The 12,310-nt window shown below is 41.6% G+C and overlaps 1 protein-coding gene and 1 pseudogene across 3 annotated transcripts in view; one reads left to right on the forward strand and one right to left on the reverse strand.

The window, feature by feature from the left end:
• POLE2 (DNA polymerase epsilon 2, accessory subunit) overlaps positions 1-12,310 on the forward strand; it is a 36,930-nt gene that overhangs the window by 10,823 nt on the left and 13,797 nt on the right. For all 3 annotated transcript variants that reach the window (XM_053594371.1, XM_053594372.1, XM_053594373.1), the window contains 5 exons: positions 3,637-3,720; positions 4,301-4,357; positions 5,393-5,441; positions 6,023-6,095; positions 10,967-11,139. In XM_053594371.1, coding sequence (XP_053450346.1) covers positions 3,637-3,720; positions 4,301-4,357; positions 5,393-5,441; positions 6,023-6,095; positions 10,967-11,139 — 436 coding nt within the window. The remainder of the gene's footprint in view (positions 1-3,636; positions 3,721-4,300; positions 4,358-5,392; positions 5,442-6,022; positions 6,096-10,966; positions 11,140-12,310) is intronic.
• Positions 6,112-8,161, reverse strand: LOC128587898 (39S ribosomal protein L42, mitochondrial-like; annotated as a pseudogene).

The raw sequence follows: 12,310 nt of genomic DNA on the forward strand, positions 1-12,310 counted from the left end.
TGCCTCAGCCTCCCAAGTAGCTGGGACTACAGGCACCTACCACAATGCCCAGCTATTTTTTGTTGCAGTTGTCATTATTGTTTAGCTGGCTCAGGGCCAGTTTCAAACCCATCACCATCAGTGTATGTGGCTGGCGCCATACCCACTATTCTACAGGCACCAAGCCCTAATTCATTGAATTTTAAATGAAAATAAACTACCAGTGACTACTAACCTGGCTCACTGCTGATCTGGTGCATATCCAGGGTCCTGAGGCCTGCAGAGCTCTCACAGAAGCTGCTACTTCCTTCTCTGGGAAGGCCTCAGGTACTCTCTGACCTCCAAGACTTTTTCCTTGTTATAGTCCATTTGCTGGATACTACACTGACTTTCTGACCAACTTTTCAACATTACCCTTGTCCACTCACACTTTCAATACGTTGGTCCTTGCCCAACCCATCCCTCCAGTGACCACCACACGGATGTTCCACTACAATGTGCTTTATTGATGTAAAAATGTTACTTAACGGTACTAAGCAAACAACATGTGTAGAATAAATGAGAAAACACAGGCTGGCCACAGAGTTGTTGGAGCCCGAGGAGCAGAGGTGAGAAGACGTAAGTGTTCTGGGGATCAGAAGCAAAGCATGTGCTCCTTCTGCTCTTGGACTCTTACTTTGAAAGCAGGTGACAGACCACACTGTCCCTTTGGTCCAGCAACACACCTGGCTGCTGCTGTCAGCCCGGTCTGAGGCTCTTGGTTCCTGCTCTGCAGCAGGCAGACCCCTGCTGGGGCATATTACTCTGATCCAGAACTAACTCACTTCCGTGAGATTTCGAATAAAGAGGCCCAGGCTCTGCCAATGTTCATTAAAGTCTCTACCATGAGAGATCAGAAATTATTATGCTGAGCAGTCTAATAGAAACCAAAATGGGGACATTAGATCACATTCAAATTAGTGTTTGATGGTGGCACTATGAAGACATTTATAGTTAGTGTTTTGACAGTTTTTGACTTTTATCAATATAAATTGCATTAGGTTTGGAAATAGATGTTACTTCTATTTCCTTACCAGAGACTGTCTATATGCTTTGTCTTAAGTATTAGGTTTTCTATGGCACCCCGATGCCCATAACCTGGGAGTGGTTTTTTTCCTTTCCTCTTTGCCAAAGTAATTTTAAGGCTTAGCTAAGTAATTTATGGTTCTTTTCAGTCTTTTCACTGTTTAATTATGAATCTGTGATGGTATGTTCCCTACTGAAACCACCTTTATAGGACCCTTTATAGACTATAAAAATGGTGTGCTGAGAAATACTTTGCTGTATCTCCCTGTGTTGCTTTGGGTTCATGTTTTTTGTTGTTTTGTGTTTTGTTTTTCTGAGACAGAGTCCCACTCTGTTGCCCAGGCTAGAGTGCTGTGGCATCATCATAGCTCACAGCAACCCCAAATTCCTGTGTTCAATTGATCCTCTTGTTTCAGCCTCGAAAGTTCCTGGGAGTATAGGTGCCTACCACACTGTCCACTTAATTTTTCTGTTTTTAGGGAGACAGTCTGACTCTTACTCAGGCTTGTCTTGGCTTTCTAGAGTGTTAGGGTTACGGGCATGAGCCAGGCTTGGTTCATGATTTTTAAGAGTAGCTCTAATATTAAATGTTAACAGTGATTATTACAGAATAATGGGATTGTGTATGTTTTTTTTTTTTTTTTTTTTTTGTTTGTTTGTTTTGTAGAGACAGAGTCTTACTTTACGGCCCTCAGTAGAGTGCTGTGGCCTCACACAGCTCACGGCAACCTCCAACTCATGGGCTTAAGCGATTCTCTTGCCTCAGCCTCCCAAGTAGCTGGGACTACAGGCGCCAGCCACAATGCCCGGCTATTTTTTGGTTGCAGTTTGGCCGGGGCCGGGTTTGAACCCGCCACCCTCGGCATATGGGGCTGGCGCCTTACCGACTGAGCCACAGGCACCGCCCAAGGGATTGTGTATGTTTTTATTTTTAACTTTTTTCTATAGTAAACATATGATTTGTAATAAAAAATATGGTAAAAATAAAAGAAGCTGTACTTGTTCATTTCTATAAAGATGAAAAATGTTATATCCTTTTATCCAACAACTTTGTTCCTGGAATTTGTAGAAATTTATCCAACAATTACATCCATGCAGGTAATTAGGAATATTAAGCATTGTTTTTATTAGTGGAAGACTGGAAACAACTTAGTGTCTATTAATTGAAGTTTGGTGAAATGAATTGTTATATCATAAATATCTCAGCTAGGCACCTGTAGCTCAGTAGTTACAGTGCCAGCCACATACACCAGGGTTGGTGGGTTTGAACCTGGCCCGGGCCTGCTAAACAACAATGACAACAACAACAAAATAGCCAGGTGTTGTGGCAAGAGCCTATAGTCCCAGCTACTTGGGAGACTGAGGCAAGAGAATGGCTTAAGCCCAAGAGTTTGAGGTTGCTGTGAGCTATGACGCCATAGCACTCTACTGAGGGCAACATAGTGAGACTCCGTCTCAAAAATAAAAAAACTCTATCCCTTAAAAAGAATGAAGTTTATCCATATTCAGTTAAATGGAAAGATGTCTAAGAAAATATTAACTTCAAAAAGTTAAATTGCAGAATAATACGAATAATATGTTTTCATTTTAGTAAATGAAAATTATATTGATGTGTTTTATAAATTACATATATATGTATTTACATTTATTTAGGATTATATGTAGAAAAAGATTCAAGGATTTTTAAAAATAATGTCCCAAATTTTATTACCTTTAACTTGCTGATAAAAATACAATGGTCACATTGAATGTAGATAATAATGATGGCCTTTTGAAATACTAAATAAAATTAGCATATAATCTTTTAACTAGCTCACTAATTTTCTAGAGATATGGCTCAAACAAGATAAAATTGGCATTCTTTTCTGTATTTACCATTATTCGCAATGATAGGATATAAGACTTTAGTCATTGGTAAGAGCCTGAGTATTGATATGGTATTTCTTTAGGCATAATTCTTCCAGGCCATCATACATTCAATTTTATAGTTTTTTGTAAGATAAAATTAAACTCTCAAGTTGTATTTTTTTTTTTAATTGTGAAGTAGCTGTAAATGCTGAAATGTATACTCCAAATTTACTTATTTATAAAAAGATTATTTTTTAAAAGAATATATTTCAATCTTTGAGAATTTATTTTTGGCTCTGCACCTGTGGCTCAAGCGGCTAAGGCGTCAGCCACATACACCTGAGCTGGCGGGTTGGATCCAGCCCGGGTCCACCAAACAACAATGACGGCTGCAACCAAAAAATAGGTGGGTGTTGTGGCGGGCGCCTGTAGTCCCAGCTGCTTGGAAGGCGGAGGCAGGAGAATCGCTTGAGCCCAGGAGTTGGAGGTTGCTGTGAGCTGTGATGCCACAACACTGTACCCAGGGCGACAGCTTGAGGCTGTGTCTCAAAAAAAAAAAAAAGGAATTTATTTTGGTTTGTGCTGGGTGTGGTGGCTTACACCAATAATCCCAGTGACTTGGGAGGCTGAGGCAAGAGGATCTCTTGAGCCTGGGAGTTGGAGACCAGCCTGGGCAACATAGTGAGAAGTTGTCTCTAAAGTACATAAATAAATAACTAGGAATTTTATTTTGTTTTATTTTAGCTTAAAACAATAGAAACCTTATTGGGTAGTACAACCAAAATTGGAGATGTGATTGTTCTCGGAATGATAACTCAGTTAAAAGAGGTAAGTTAAATTTAATAAGCATGAAACTTTTATTTTTGGCATTGGATTGATGAACTGCCAGTTACATAGAGCCCTTCTGTGGAGGGTGTAAGAATGTATTCTTCACTGAAGGCTTACCTCAGTCAGCAGGGCTTTTCGTCTGTGTTCAGTTTCCTGAGCAGACAGGAGGAAGGAGTGACCTTTCTGGGAGCCCCGTTTGCGTAGCCTTAATCAGGCCCACGATGACCTCTGGTTGAATTGAGAGTACTGGTTCTGTAACGCCCACACTTGACTCTGTCCCGGTCCCTCGGCGATGTCTTGGGAAGGTGTGGAGAGGCCCTCCTCCCAGGAGCCTGCTGGTGTCCCTCCTCCTGTCCCTGGATCTGTAGCAGTCATTCCCAGGGTACTGTGCAGAGTCTGAGTCTCAACAGAGTCATTAGTCTGAGGTAATCAGACTAGTAAGAGCCTAGGCTAGAAATTATAGCTGAGTTTTTAAATCTACTGTTATCTCTACTGTATTCTATTATCAAAATTGTCAGTAGTCTATTTTGTCATAGTGTTCATTTTTATATAAATGTGAATATATTTCTTTTTTTTTTAGGGAAAATTTTTTCTGGAAGATCCTACCGGAACGGTACAGCTAGATCTTAGTAAAGCTATATCCTTCAATTTGTTTTTTAAAATCTATGTTAAATGAATTGAGGAAGTTGATTATGTATTTTCTCAAATTTACCTACTTGAGTTCCTGGTGTAATTTCCAGTATGTTAAGGGAGTAGGAATACAGAGATATAATCCCAAACAGAGATAAATAACTTTAATTCCTCCTTCAGAGAAACCACTGAGGAAGTTTCTAGCATGGCAAGAATGATCCAAATTGTCAGTATTACCAAGCTGCATCTTAGAATTAAACATGGGGACATTTAATCCTCCAATTTTTTAAGCTATAATCTAAGCTATTGTCTATTCACAGTTTCAAATGGGAAGTCTTTGAATTATTAGATAGGAATTTTTTTTGTTTTTTTGTTTTTTTTTGAGGCAGAGTCTCACTTTATCGCCCCAGGTAGGGTGCTGTGGCGTCCCAGCTCACAGCAACCTCAGACTCCTGGGTTCAAGCGATTCTCTTGCCTTAGCCTTCCAAGTAGCTGGGACTACAGGCGCCAGCCACAATGCCTGGCTATTTTATTTATTAATTAATTAATTTATTTATTTTTTTGAGACAGAGTCTCACTATGTTGCCCTCAGTAGAGTGCCCTGGAGTCATAGCTCATAGCAACCTCAAACTCTTGGGTCCAGGCGATTCTCTTGCCTCAGCCTCTCAAGTACCTAGGATTACAGGTGCCCACCACAATGTCTGGCTATTTTTTGATTGCCGTTGTCATTGTTGTTTAACCGGCCCAGGCCAGGTTTGAACCCACCAACTTTGGTGTATGTGGCTGGCACTGTAACCACTGTGCTATGGGTGCTGAGCCACACCTGGCTATTTTAGAGGTGGGGTTTTGCTCTAGTTCAGGCTGGTCTTGAACTTGTGAGCCCAGGTGATCCACCTGCCTCTGCCTCCCAGTGTGCTGGGATTACAGGTGTGAGCCACCTCGCCAGGTCCTATATAGGAGTTCTATTGAGTTTAAAATGTGTGTTGACTTCATCACTACCTCAAGCTTAAAAATAGAATTATTTTCCTTAACAGTTGTTTACCAGTTCCACAGTGGGTTATACACAGAGGCGTGCTTTGTCTTAGCAGAAGGTAAGTCAGTATGCTTTTTTCTTGTCCTCTTTATTTTTTTAAATTAAAAACATGTTTACAGTGGATTAAGTATGTTAATAGGATATAATTTAGGATAACATGGATTATGAGAGCATATTTTTGAGAATAACATAAAATAAGACTACAAATAGGCTTAACATATGTAGAAGACTTTTTAAGGTGATGAAAATGTTCTGAAATTGGATCTTGGCTATGCGACTTGTGACTATACTAAAAACCCCTGGGTGGGTGAATTGTATAGTATGTGAATTATATCTCAATGAAGGTGAAAAATACCTTAGATTTTCCTAATCTGCGCACTTTCTGTACTCCACCATATACTGTGAAATTAAAAAGTGAAAGGTTTTACTTCTGAATCTATTTCTGTTTAATGAACTTGTGTTTACAGAATTTAGACTATCTATGGATCTAAAGTGATTGACTCAGTGGGTGGGCAGCTTCTGTGTTTGTTCACAGAAAGCAGCTTAGCATTACTGATTTGTGTAACCTTGTTTTTGTCCTTTCAAACAAGAAGAAGGATTGGACAAATGAAAGTGATTTGTTACTTATCTTTTTTTCAGGCTGGTTTGAAGATCAAGTGTTTCATGTCAATGCCTTTGGATTTCCACCCACTGAGCCCTCCAGTACTACTAGGTATGAAAATGTCTGATTTAAACTCTGTAGGAATTTTGTAATACTGGCAGTAGTGTAGGTGAGATAGAGAATAACATTGTATTCTCATCTCAGAGATGAGAATAACATCGTATCTCAGTTATTACAAGGTCTCAGGCTTTGGGTCAGAATGGAAAGAAAGATGGAAAATGAGAATTAGAAGACTAGGTTTTATATGGAATATAAAAACTCACGGATTGGCCCTAGATTAGTTGCAATACCATCTTCGGACTTTGACTTCCACTGGGAAAGATTTCCAATTTTCCTTTTTTATTTATCTGTGGGGTTGATGAGACGTTCAAGTGAGATAAGAGAGATAGGAAAGGACTTAGAAGAATATAATTCCCATGTTAATGTAAAGTTCGCACTTTCATAGTCCACTAATGAATGAAAGTTACAAAGAGCAGCTTATAGCTCCTTGGTATCAGTAAATGCATCATATTAATAACATCAGAGCTATTCCCAAAGGCCTTCTCTGAGGGGAATTGAGCTGTCATTTGAGATATTTAGGCAGAGGCGGAATGATGTTGTAAAAGGTTAGCTGGTGGGCAGTGGGTTGAAAGTCACCTTTAGACCTTCTTTTTCTCCCTACCTTTGAGATGTTAAAAAAGATTTTGCATTATTTTCCAATGTGTAAATATTAGGAGATTTCTGCCTGGATGTAGTGGCTCATGTCTATAATCCTAGCACTTTGGGAGGCTGTGGTAGGAGGGTTGCTTGAGCTCAGGAATTCAAGACTAGACTGAGCAAGAGTGAGACACCTGTCTATTAAAAATAGAAAACTTAAACTGAAACATTGTTATGCTCTGCATGACTATAGTATATACTAGATCCTCAGTATTCAGATTCTGGCTAACATTGATTTGTATCTCCCAAATCAGTGCTTGTGGTGCTTTAGAGGAAATACACGGACATGTTGCAGAACAGCAGAAAATCCGAGTCCCTAGGCATGTATATTCCCAGCTGAGGTCGAAGAAGGCCTCGCTGCCCTCTTGGTTCAGCCTCATGAAGAGATGACCATAGGACAGAGATGACAGGAGGCAGTGCAAGGGGGTGCAAGACGCTCAGGCAGGCCCTGGGACCAGTTTGGGGAAAGGGGAGTTTGAATCTCTGCTCTGGCACCTGTTACTGGAGTAGCCACTAAACACACTTACACGCTTTCTTGTTTGTAAAAACAGCATCTACCAAAAAGAATTGTTTTTAGGATTTAAGGTTATACTTTATGTCCATATGTACATATCTTCCTAAGGAACAATTCAGCACTTGCCATTTCAGTGTTTGTGAAGACTTTATAGAACAAAGATGTCACTAATAATAAAAACCTGCTATAAAGAGAAAAATACACACACACCTGGAGAATTTCTCCCTATGTGGGAATGTACAAGTCGTCTTCCCTTTCTTTTTTTTTTTTTTTTTGATGTATAAAAAGGCATTTTATTGGGTGGTGCCTATGGCTCAAGGAGTAGGGTGCCGGTCCCATATGCTGGAGGTGGCGGGTTCAAACCTAGCCCTGGCCAAAAAAAAAAAGGCATTTTATTATTACTATTTTACTATGTAACATATTAATGAATATTCCACATTGCATTTTCTCAAATACCATCTGAGGCACATTTTTCTCCTATTCCCTGGAAAACCTCAGTATCATTTGTCCTTTGGAGGATTCAGTTTCTTATGATGAGTGTGATACTGTCCACGAGGATACCAATGGTGCTTAGTAGTAAAGAACATTTTGCTAAGTTGTTCTATCATGGGTCCTTGTTCAAGGCGTTCACTTTTCTGCTAATCTGGTTTTCAGCGCTTGATCATGTGTTTCTCCATTATTACACACAGGGTCTGGTAGAGGAATAGGTTTTGTGTGTTCATATGGAATGTCCACAGAAGGATGGTAGCATACTATTGTCCTGCCATCAGATGTCAAAGCAAGCTCCACTTTGCAATTATAGTCATCTGGTAGAGAAGAGTATGTAGATTTATGACAAACACAATATAAAGCTCCATTTTGGATTGGAAATAAATGTTTCAAGATACTTCTCTTTGATATCACCCATTTTACTGCTGCTCCGCCATGGTGTATCAAGATACTAAAGAAAAATGATGTTTTGAAGAAACACTGCTTTTAAAATCTGCTTCTAGGAAAAGTCAGTTTTCATGGCATGAGCCCGCCATCTTGTTTCGTCTTCCCTTTCTCTCGAAGGGGATGCATGCTGTATGTGCTTCGTCACCTGTTCTTTATTTAATGAGGTTCAGTCAGTATTTTCTGTTGCTGAGAAGTGCTGTTTTATTGGCGTGATTCGTGGTATTCAGCAGCTTGTTGTGAGCACATTCCCTCGCTGTTAGGTGGGGATATAGGCCTTACACTGACCTGATGACCGAGTTGGTAAGTTCTACAAAATGAAGTGCAGGGTCCTACGGAAGCTGTATTGGAAAGATCTGATCTCTTTTGGGATCCTCCTGAAGAGGAAGCCTCTGGGAGGCTTAACATTTAAGCTGGGAACTATGACAAGTTAGCCAGTGTAGAGTGGGCAAGGCTGGTGGGGGCCGGGAGTGTGTATATGACCCAATTTCCTTGTGACAAGTTAGCTGGTGTAGAGTGGACAAGGCTGGTGGGGGCTCTGAGCGTGTATGTGACCCGATTTCCTTGTGACAAGTTAGCCAGTGTAGAGTGGACAAGGCTGGTGGGGGCTCTGAGTGTGTATATGACCCGATTTCCTTGTGACAAGTTAGCCAGTGTAGAGTGGGCAAGGCTGGTGGGGGCTGGGAGTGTGTATATGACCCGATTTCCTTGCGACAACTTAGCGAGTGTAGAGTGGGCAAGGCTGGTGGGGGCTCTGAATGTGTATATGACCCGATTTCCTTGTGACAAGTTAGCCAGTGTAGAGTGGGCAAGGCTGGTGGGGGCTCTGAGTGTGTATATGACCCGATTTCCTTGTGACAAGTTAGCCAGTGTAGAGTGGGCAAGGCTGGTGGGGGCTCTGAGTGTGTATATGACCCGATTTCCTTGTGACAAGTTAGCGAGTGTAGAGTGGGCAAGGTTGGTGGGGGCTCTGAATGTGTATATGACCCGATTTCCTTGTGACAAGTTAGCGAGTGTAGAGTGGGCAAGGCTGGTGGGAGCTCTGAATGTGTATATGACCCGATATTCTTGTGACAAGTTAGCCAGTGTATAGTGGGCAAGGCTGGTGGGGGCTCTGAATGTGTATATGACCCGATTTCCTTGTGACAAGTTAGCGAGTGTAGAGTGGGCAAGGCTGGTGGGGGCTCTGAATGTGTATATGACCCGATTTCCTTGTGACAAGTTAGCGAGTGTAGAGTGGGCAAGGCTGGTGGGGGCTCTGAATGTGTATATGACCTGATATTCTTGTGACAAGTTAGCCAGTGTATAGTGGGCAAGGCTGGTGGGGGCTCTGAATGTGTATATGACTCGATTTCCTTGTGAGAAGTTAGCCAGTGTAGAGTGGGCAAGGCTGGTGGGGACTGGGAGTATGTATATGACCCGATTTCCTTGTGACAAGTTAGCGAGTGTTGAGTGGGCAAGGCTGGTGGGGGCTCTGAATGTGTATATGACTCGATTTCCTTGTGACAAGTTAGCGAGTGTAGAGTGGGCAAGGCTGGTGGGGGCTCTGAGTGTGTATATGACCCGATTTCCTTGTGACAAGTTAGCCAGTGTAGAGTGGGCAAGGCTGGTGGGGGCTCTGAATGTGTATATGACCCGATTTCCTTGTGACAAGTTAGCCAGTATACAGTGGACGAGGCTGGTCGGGGCTGGGAGTGTGTATATGATCTGATTTCTCATTGACCCTTCCTTGTTGCGCTCTGAATAAAACTGAATTATGTTTTATTTTTTGTTTTTATTTATTTATTTATTTATTTTGAGACAGTCTCATTATGTTGCCCTCGGTAGAGTGCCAGGCATCACAGCTCACTGCAACCTCTAACTCTCTTAGGCTTAAGTGCTTCTCTTGCCTCATCCTCCCAAGTAGCTGGGACTATAGGCGCCTGCCACAATGCCCAGCTATTTTTTGGTTATATTTGTCATTGTTGTTTGGCTGGCCCTGGGCTGGGTTCAAACCCACCAGCTCTGGTGTGTGTATGTGGCTGCTGCCCTAGCCACTGAGCTACAGGCGCTGAGCCCTGATTTTTTTTTTTTTTTTTTTTAATAAAACCGTTTTTTTTTTTTTTCACAATTCTGAGATGTAGGTTAGTCTTTGTATATGTATATATCCTTAATTCTTCAGGATTAAACATTCTAGAAGTGGAACTGCGGGCAAATGGGCTTCTATTGTACTATTCAAATTGAGTATTCATCTCTTCTATGTTAACTGACACAGGAAATTATTTTAATACTGCTTTAGTCAGTTTTAAAAAACAGAGTATTAGTTCAGTATTTTACTTACTGCTTCTATATTGCTTTCTATATCATTTTAGAACATTAAAATAAGCATGTTTGCTTTTTAAGTGTTAAAATAATACATTTTCATCTATTTACCCTGGAAGATAAACTTCATTAGATGCAAAGAAGCTAAATTAGAAAAATATCTCCAACAGGGCGGCCCCTGTGGCTCAGTCGGTAGGGCGCCGGCCCCATATACCGAGGGTGGCGGGTTCGAACCCAGCCCCGGCCAAACTGTAACCAAAAAAAAAAATAGCCGGGTGTTGTGGCGGGCACCTGTAGTCCCAGCTACTCGGGAGGCTGAGGCAAGAGAATCGCTTAAGCCCAGGAGTTGGAGGTTGCTGTGAGCTGTGTGAGGCCACGGCACTCTACCGAGGGCCAAAAGTGAGACTCTGTCTCTACAAAAAAAGAAAAATACCTCCAACAGAATATAAAATAAAAGATAATTGTTATGATTACCTAGGGCATACTATGGAAATATTAATTTTTTTGGAGGGCCTTCTAATACATCTGTGAAGATTTCTGCAAAACTAAAACAACTAGAAGAGGAGAATAAAGACGCCATGTTCGTGTTTATATCGGATGTTTGGTTGGACCAGGTAGAAGTATTGGAAAAACTTCACACAATGTTTTCTGGTAGGTGCTTTTTTTTTTCCTTTACTCTTTCTTAAATTATTATGAAGGTTCATGTCTTAAAACTAAATTTCTTTTTTAATATGTATCTTTTTCAATATTCTATTTTTAAAAAAAACATTGATTTAGCAGTGAGATACTTTAAATAAGATTTCATTTTAAAGTTTTACATTTTTTGGGTAATGCCTGTGGCTCAGTGGGTAGGGTGCAGGCCCCATATACCGAGGGTGACGGGTTCAAACCCGGCCCCGGCCACACTGCAATAAAAAATAGCTGGGCGTTGTGGCAGGTGCCTGTAGTGCTAGCTACTTGTAGGGAGGCTGAGGCAAGAGAATTGCTGAAGCCCAAGAGTTGGAGGTTGTTATGAGCTGTGACGCCATGGCACTCTACCGAGGGTGATAAAGTGAGACTCTGTCTTTAAAAAATAAATAAAGTTTTACAGTTTTACATTAAAAAAAGAAAACTGTGGCTCGGTGCCTGCGGCTCAAACAGCTAAGGCGCCAGCCACATACACCTGAGCTGGAGGGTTCAAATACAGCCCAGGCCCGCCAAACAACGACAGCTGCAACCAAAAAATAGTCAGGTGTTGTGGGCACTTGTAGTCCCAGCTACTTGGGACGTGGAGGCAGGAGACTCACTTGAGCCCAGGAGTTGGAGGTTGCTGTGAGCTGTGATGCCATGGCACTCTACCCAGGGCAACAGCTTGAGGCTCTGTCTCCAAAAAAGAAAACAAACAAAAAACTGTATATCATGCTAAATAAGCATTAGTCCTTCCAGGCACAGTGGCTCATGCCTGTAATCTCAGCACTTTGGGAGGCTAAGGTGGGATTACTTGAGTTCAGGATTTTAAGATCAGCCTGGGTAACATGGCAAGATTCATTCTCTACAAAAAATTCAAAAATTAGCTGGGCGTGGGCGATGCCCGTAGCTCAGTTGGTAGGGTGCCATTCACATACACCAAGGCTGGCGGGTTCGAACCTGGCCTGGGCCAGCTAAAACAAGGACAAATGCAACAAAAAAATAGCCGGGCATTGTGGTGGGTGCCTGTAGTCCCAGCTACTTGGGAGGCTGAGGCAGGTGTATCACTTGAGCCCAGGAGTTGGAGGTTGCTGTGAGCTGTGATGCTACAGCATTCTACCCAGGGTGATGGCTTGAGACTCTGTCTCAAAAAAAG

The sequence above is a fragment of the Nycticebus coucang genome, chromosome 6, assembly GCF_027406575.1.
Source record: "Nycticebus coucang isolate mNycCou1 chromosome 6, mNycCou1.pri, whole genome shotgun sequence".
Taxonomy (NCBI): Eukaryota; Metazoa; Chordata; class Mammalia; order Primates; family Lorisidae; genus Nycticebus; species Nycticebus coucang.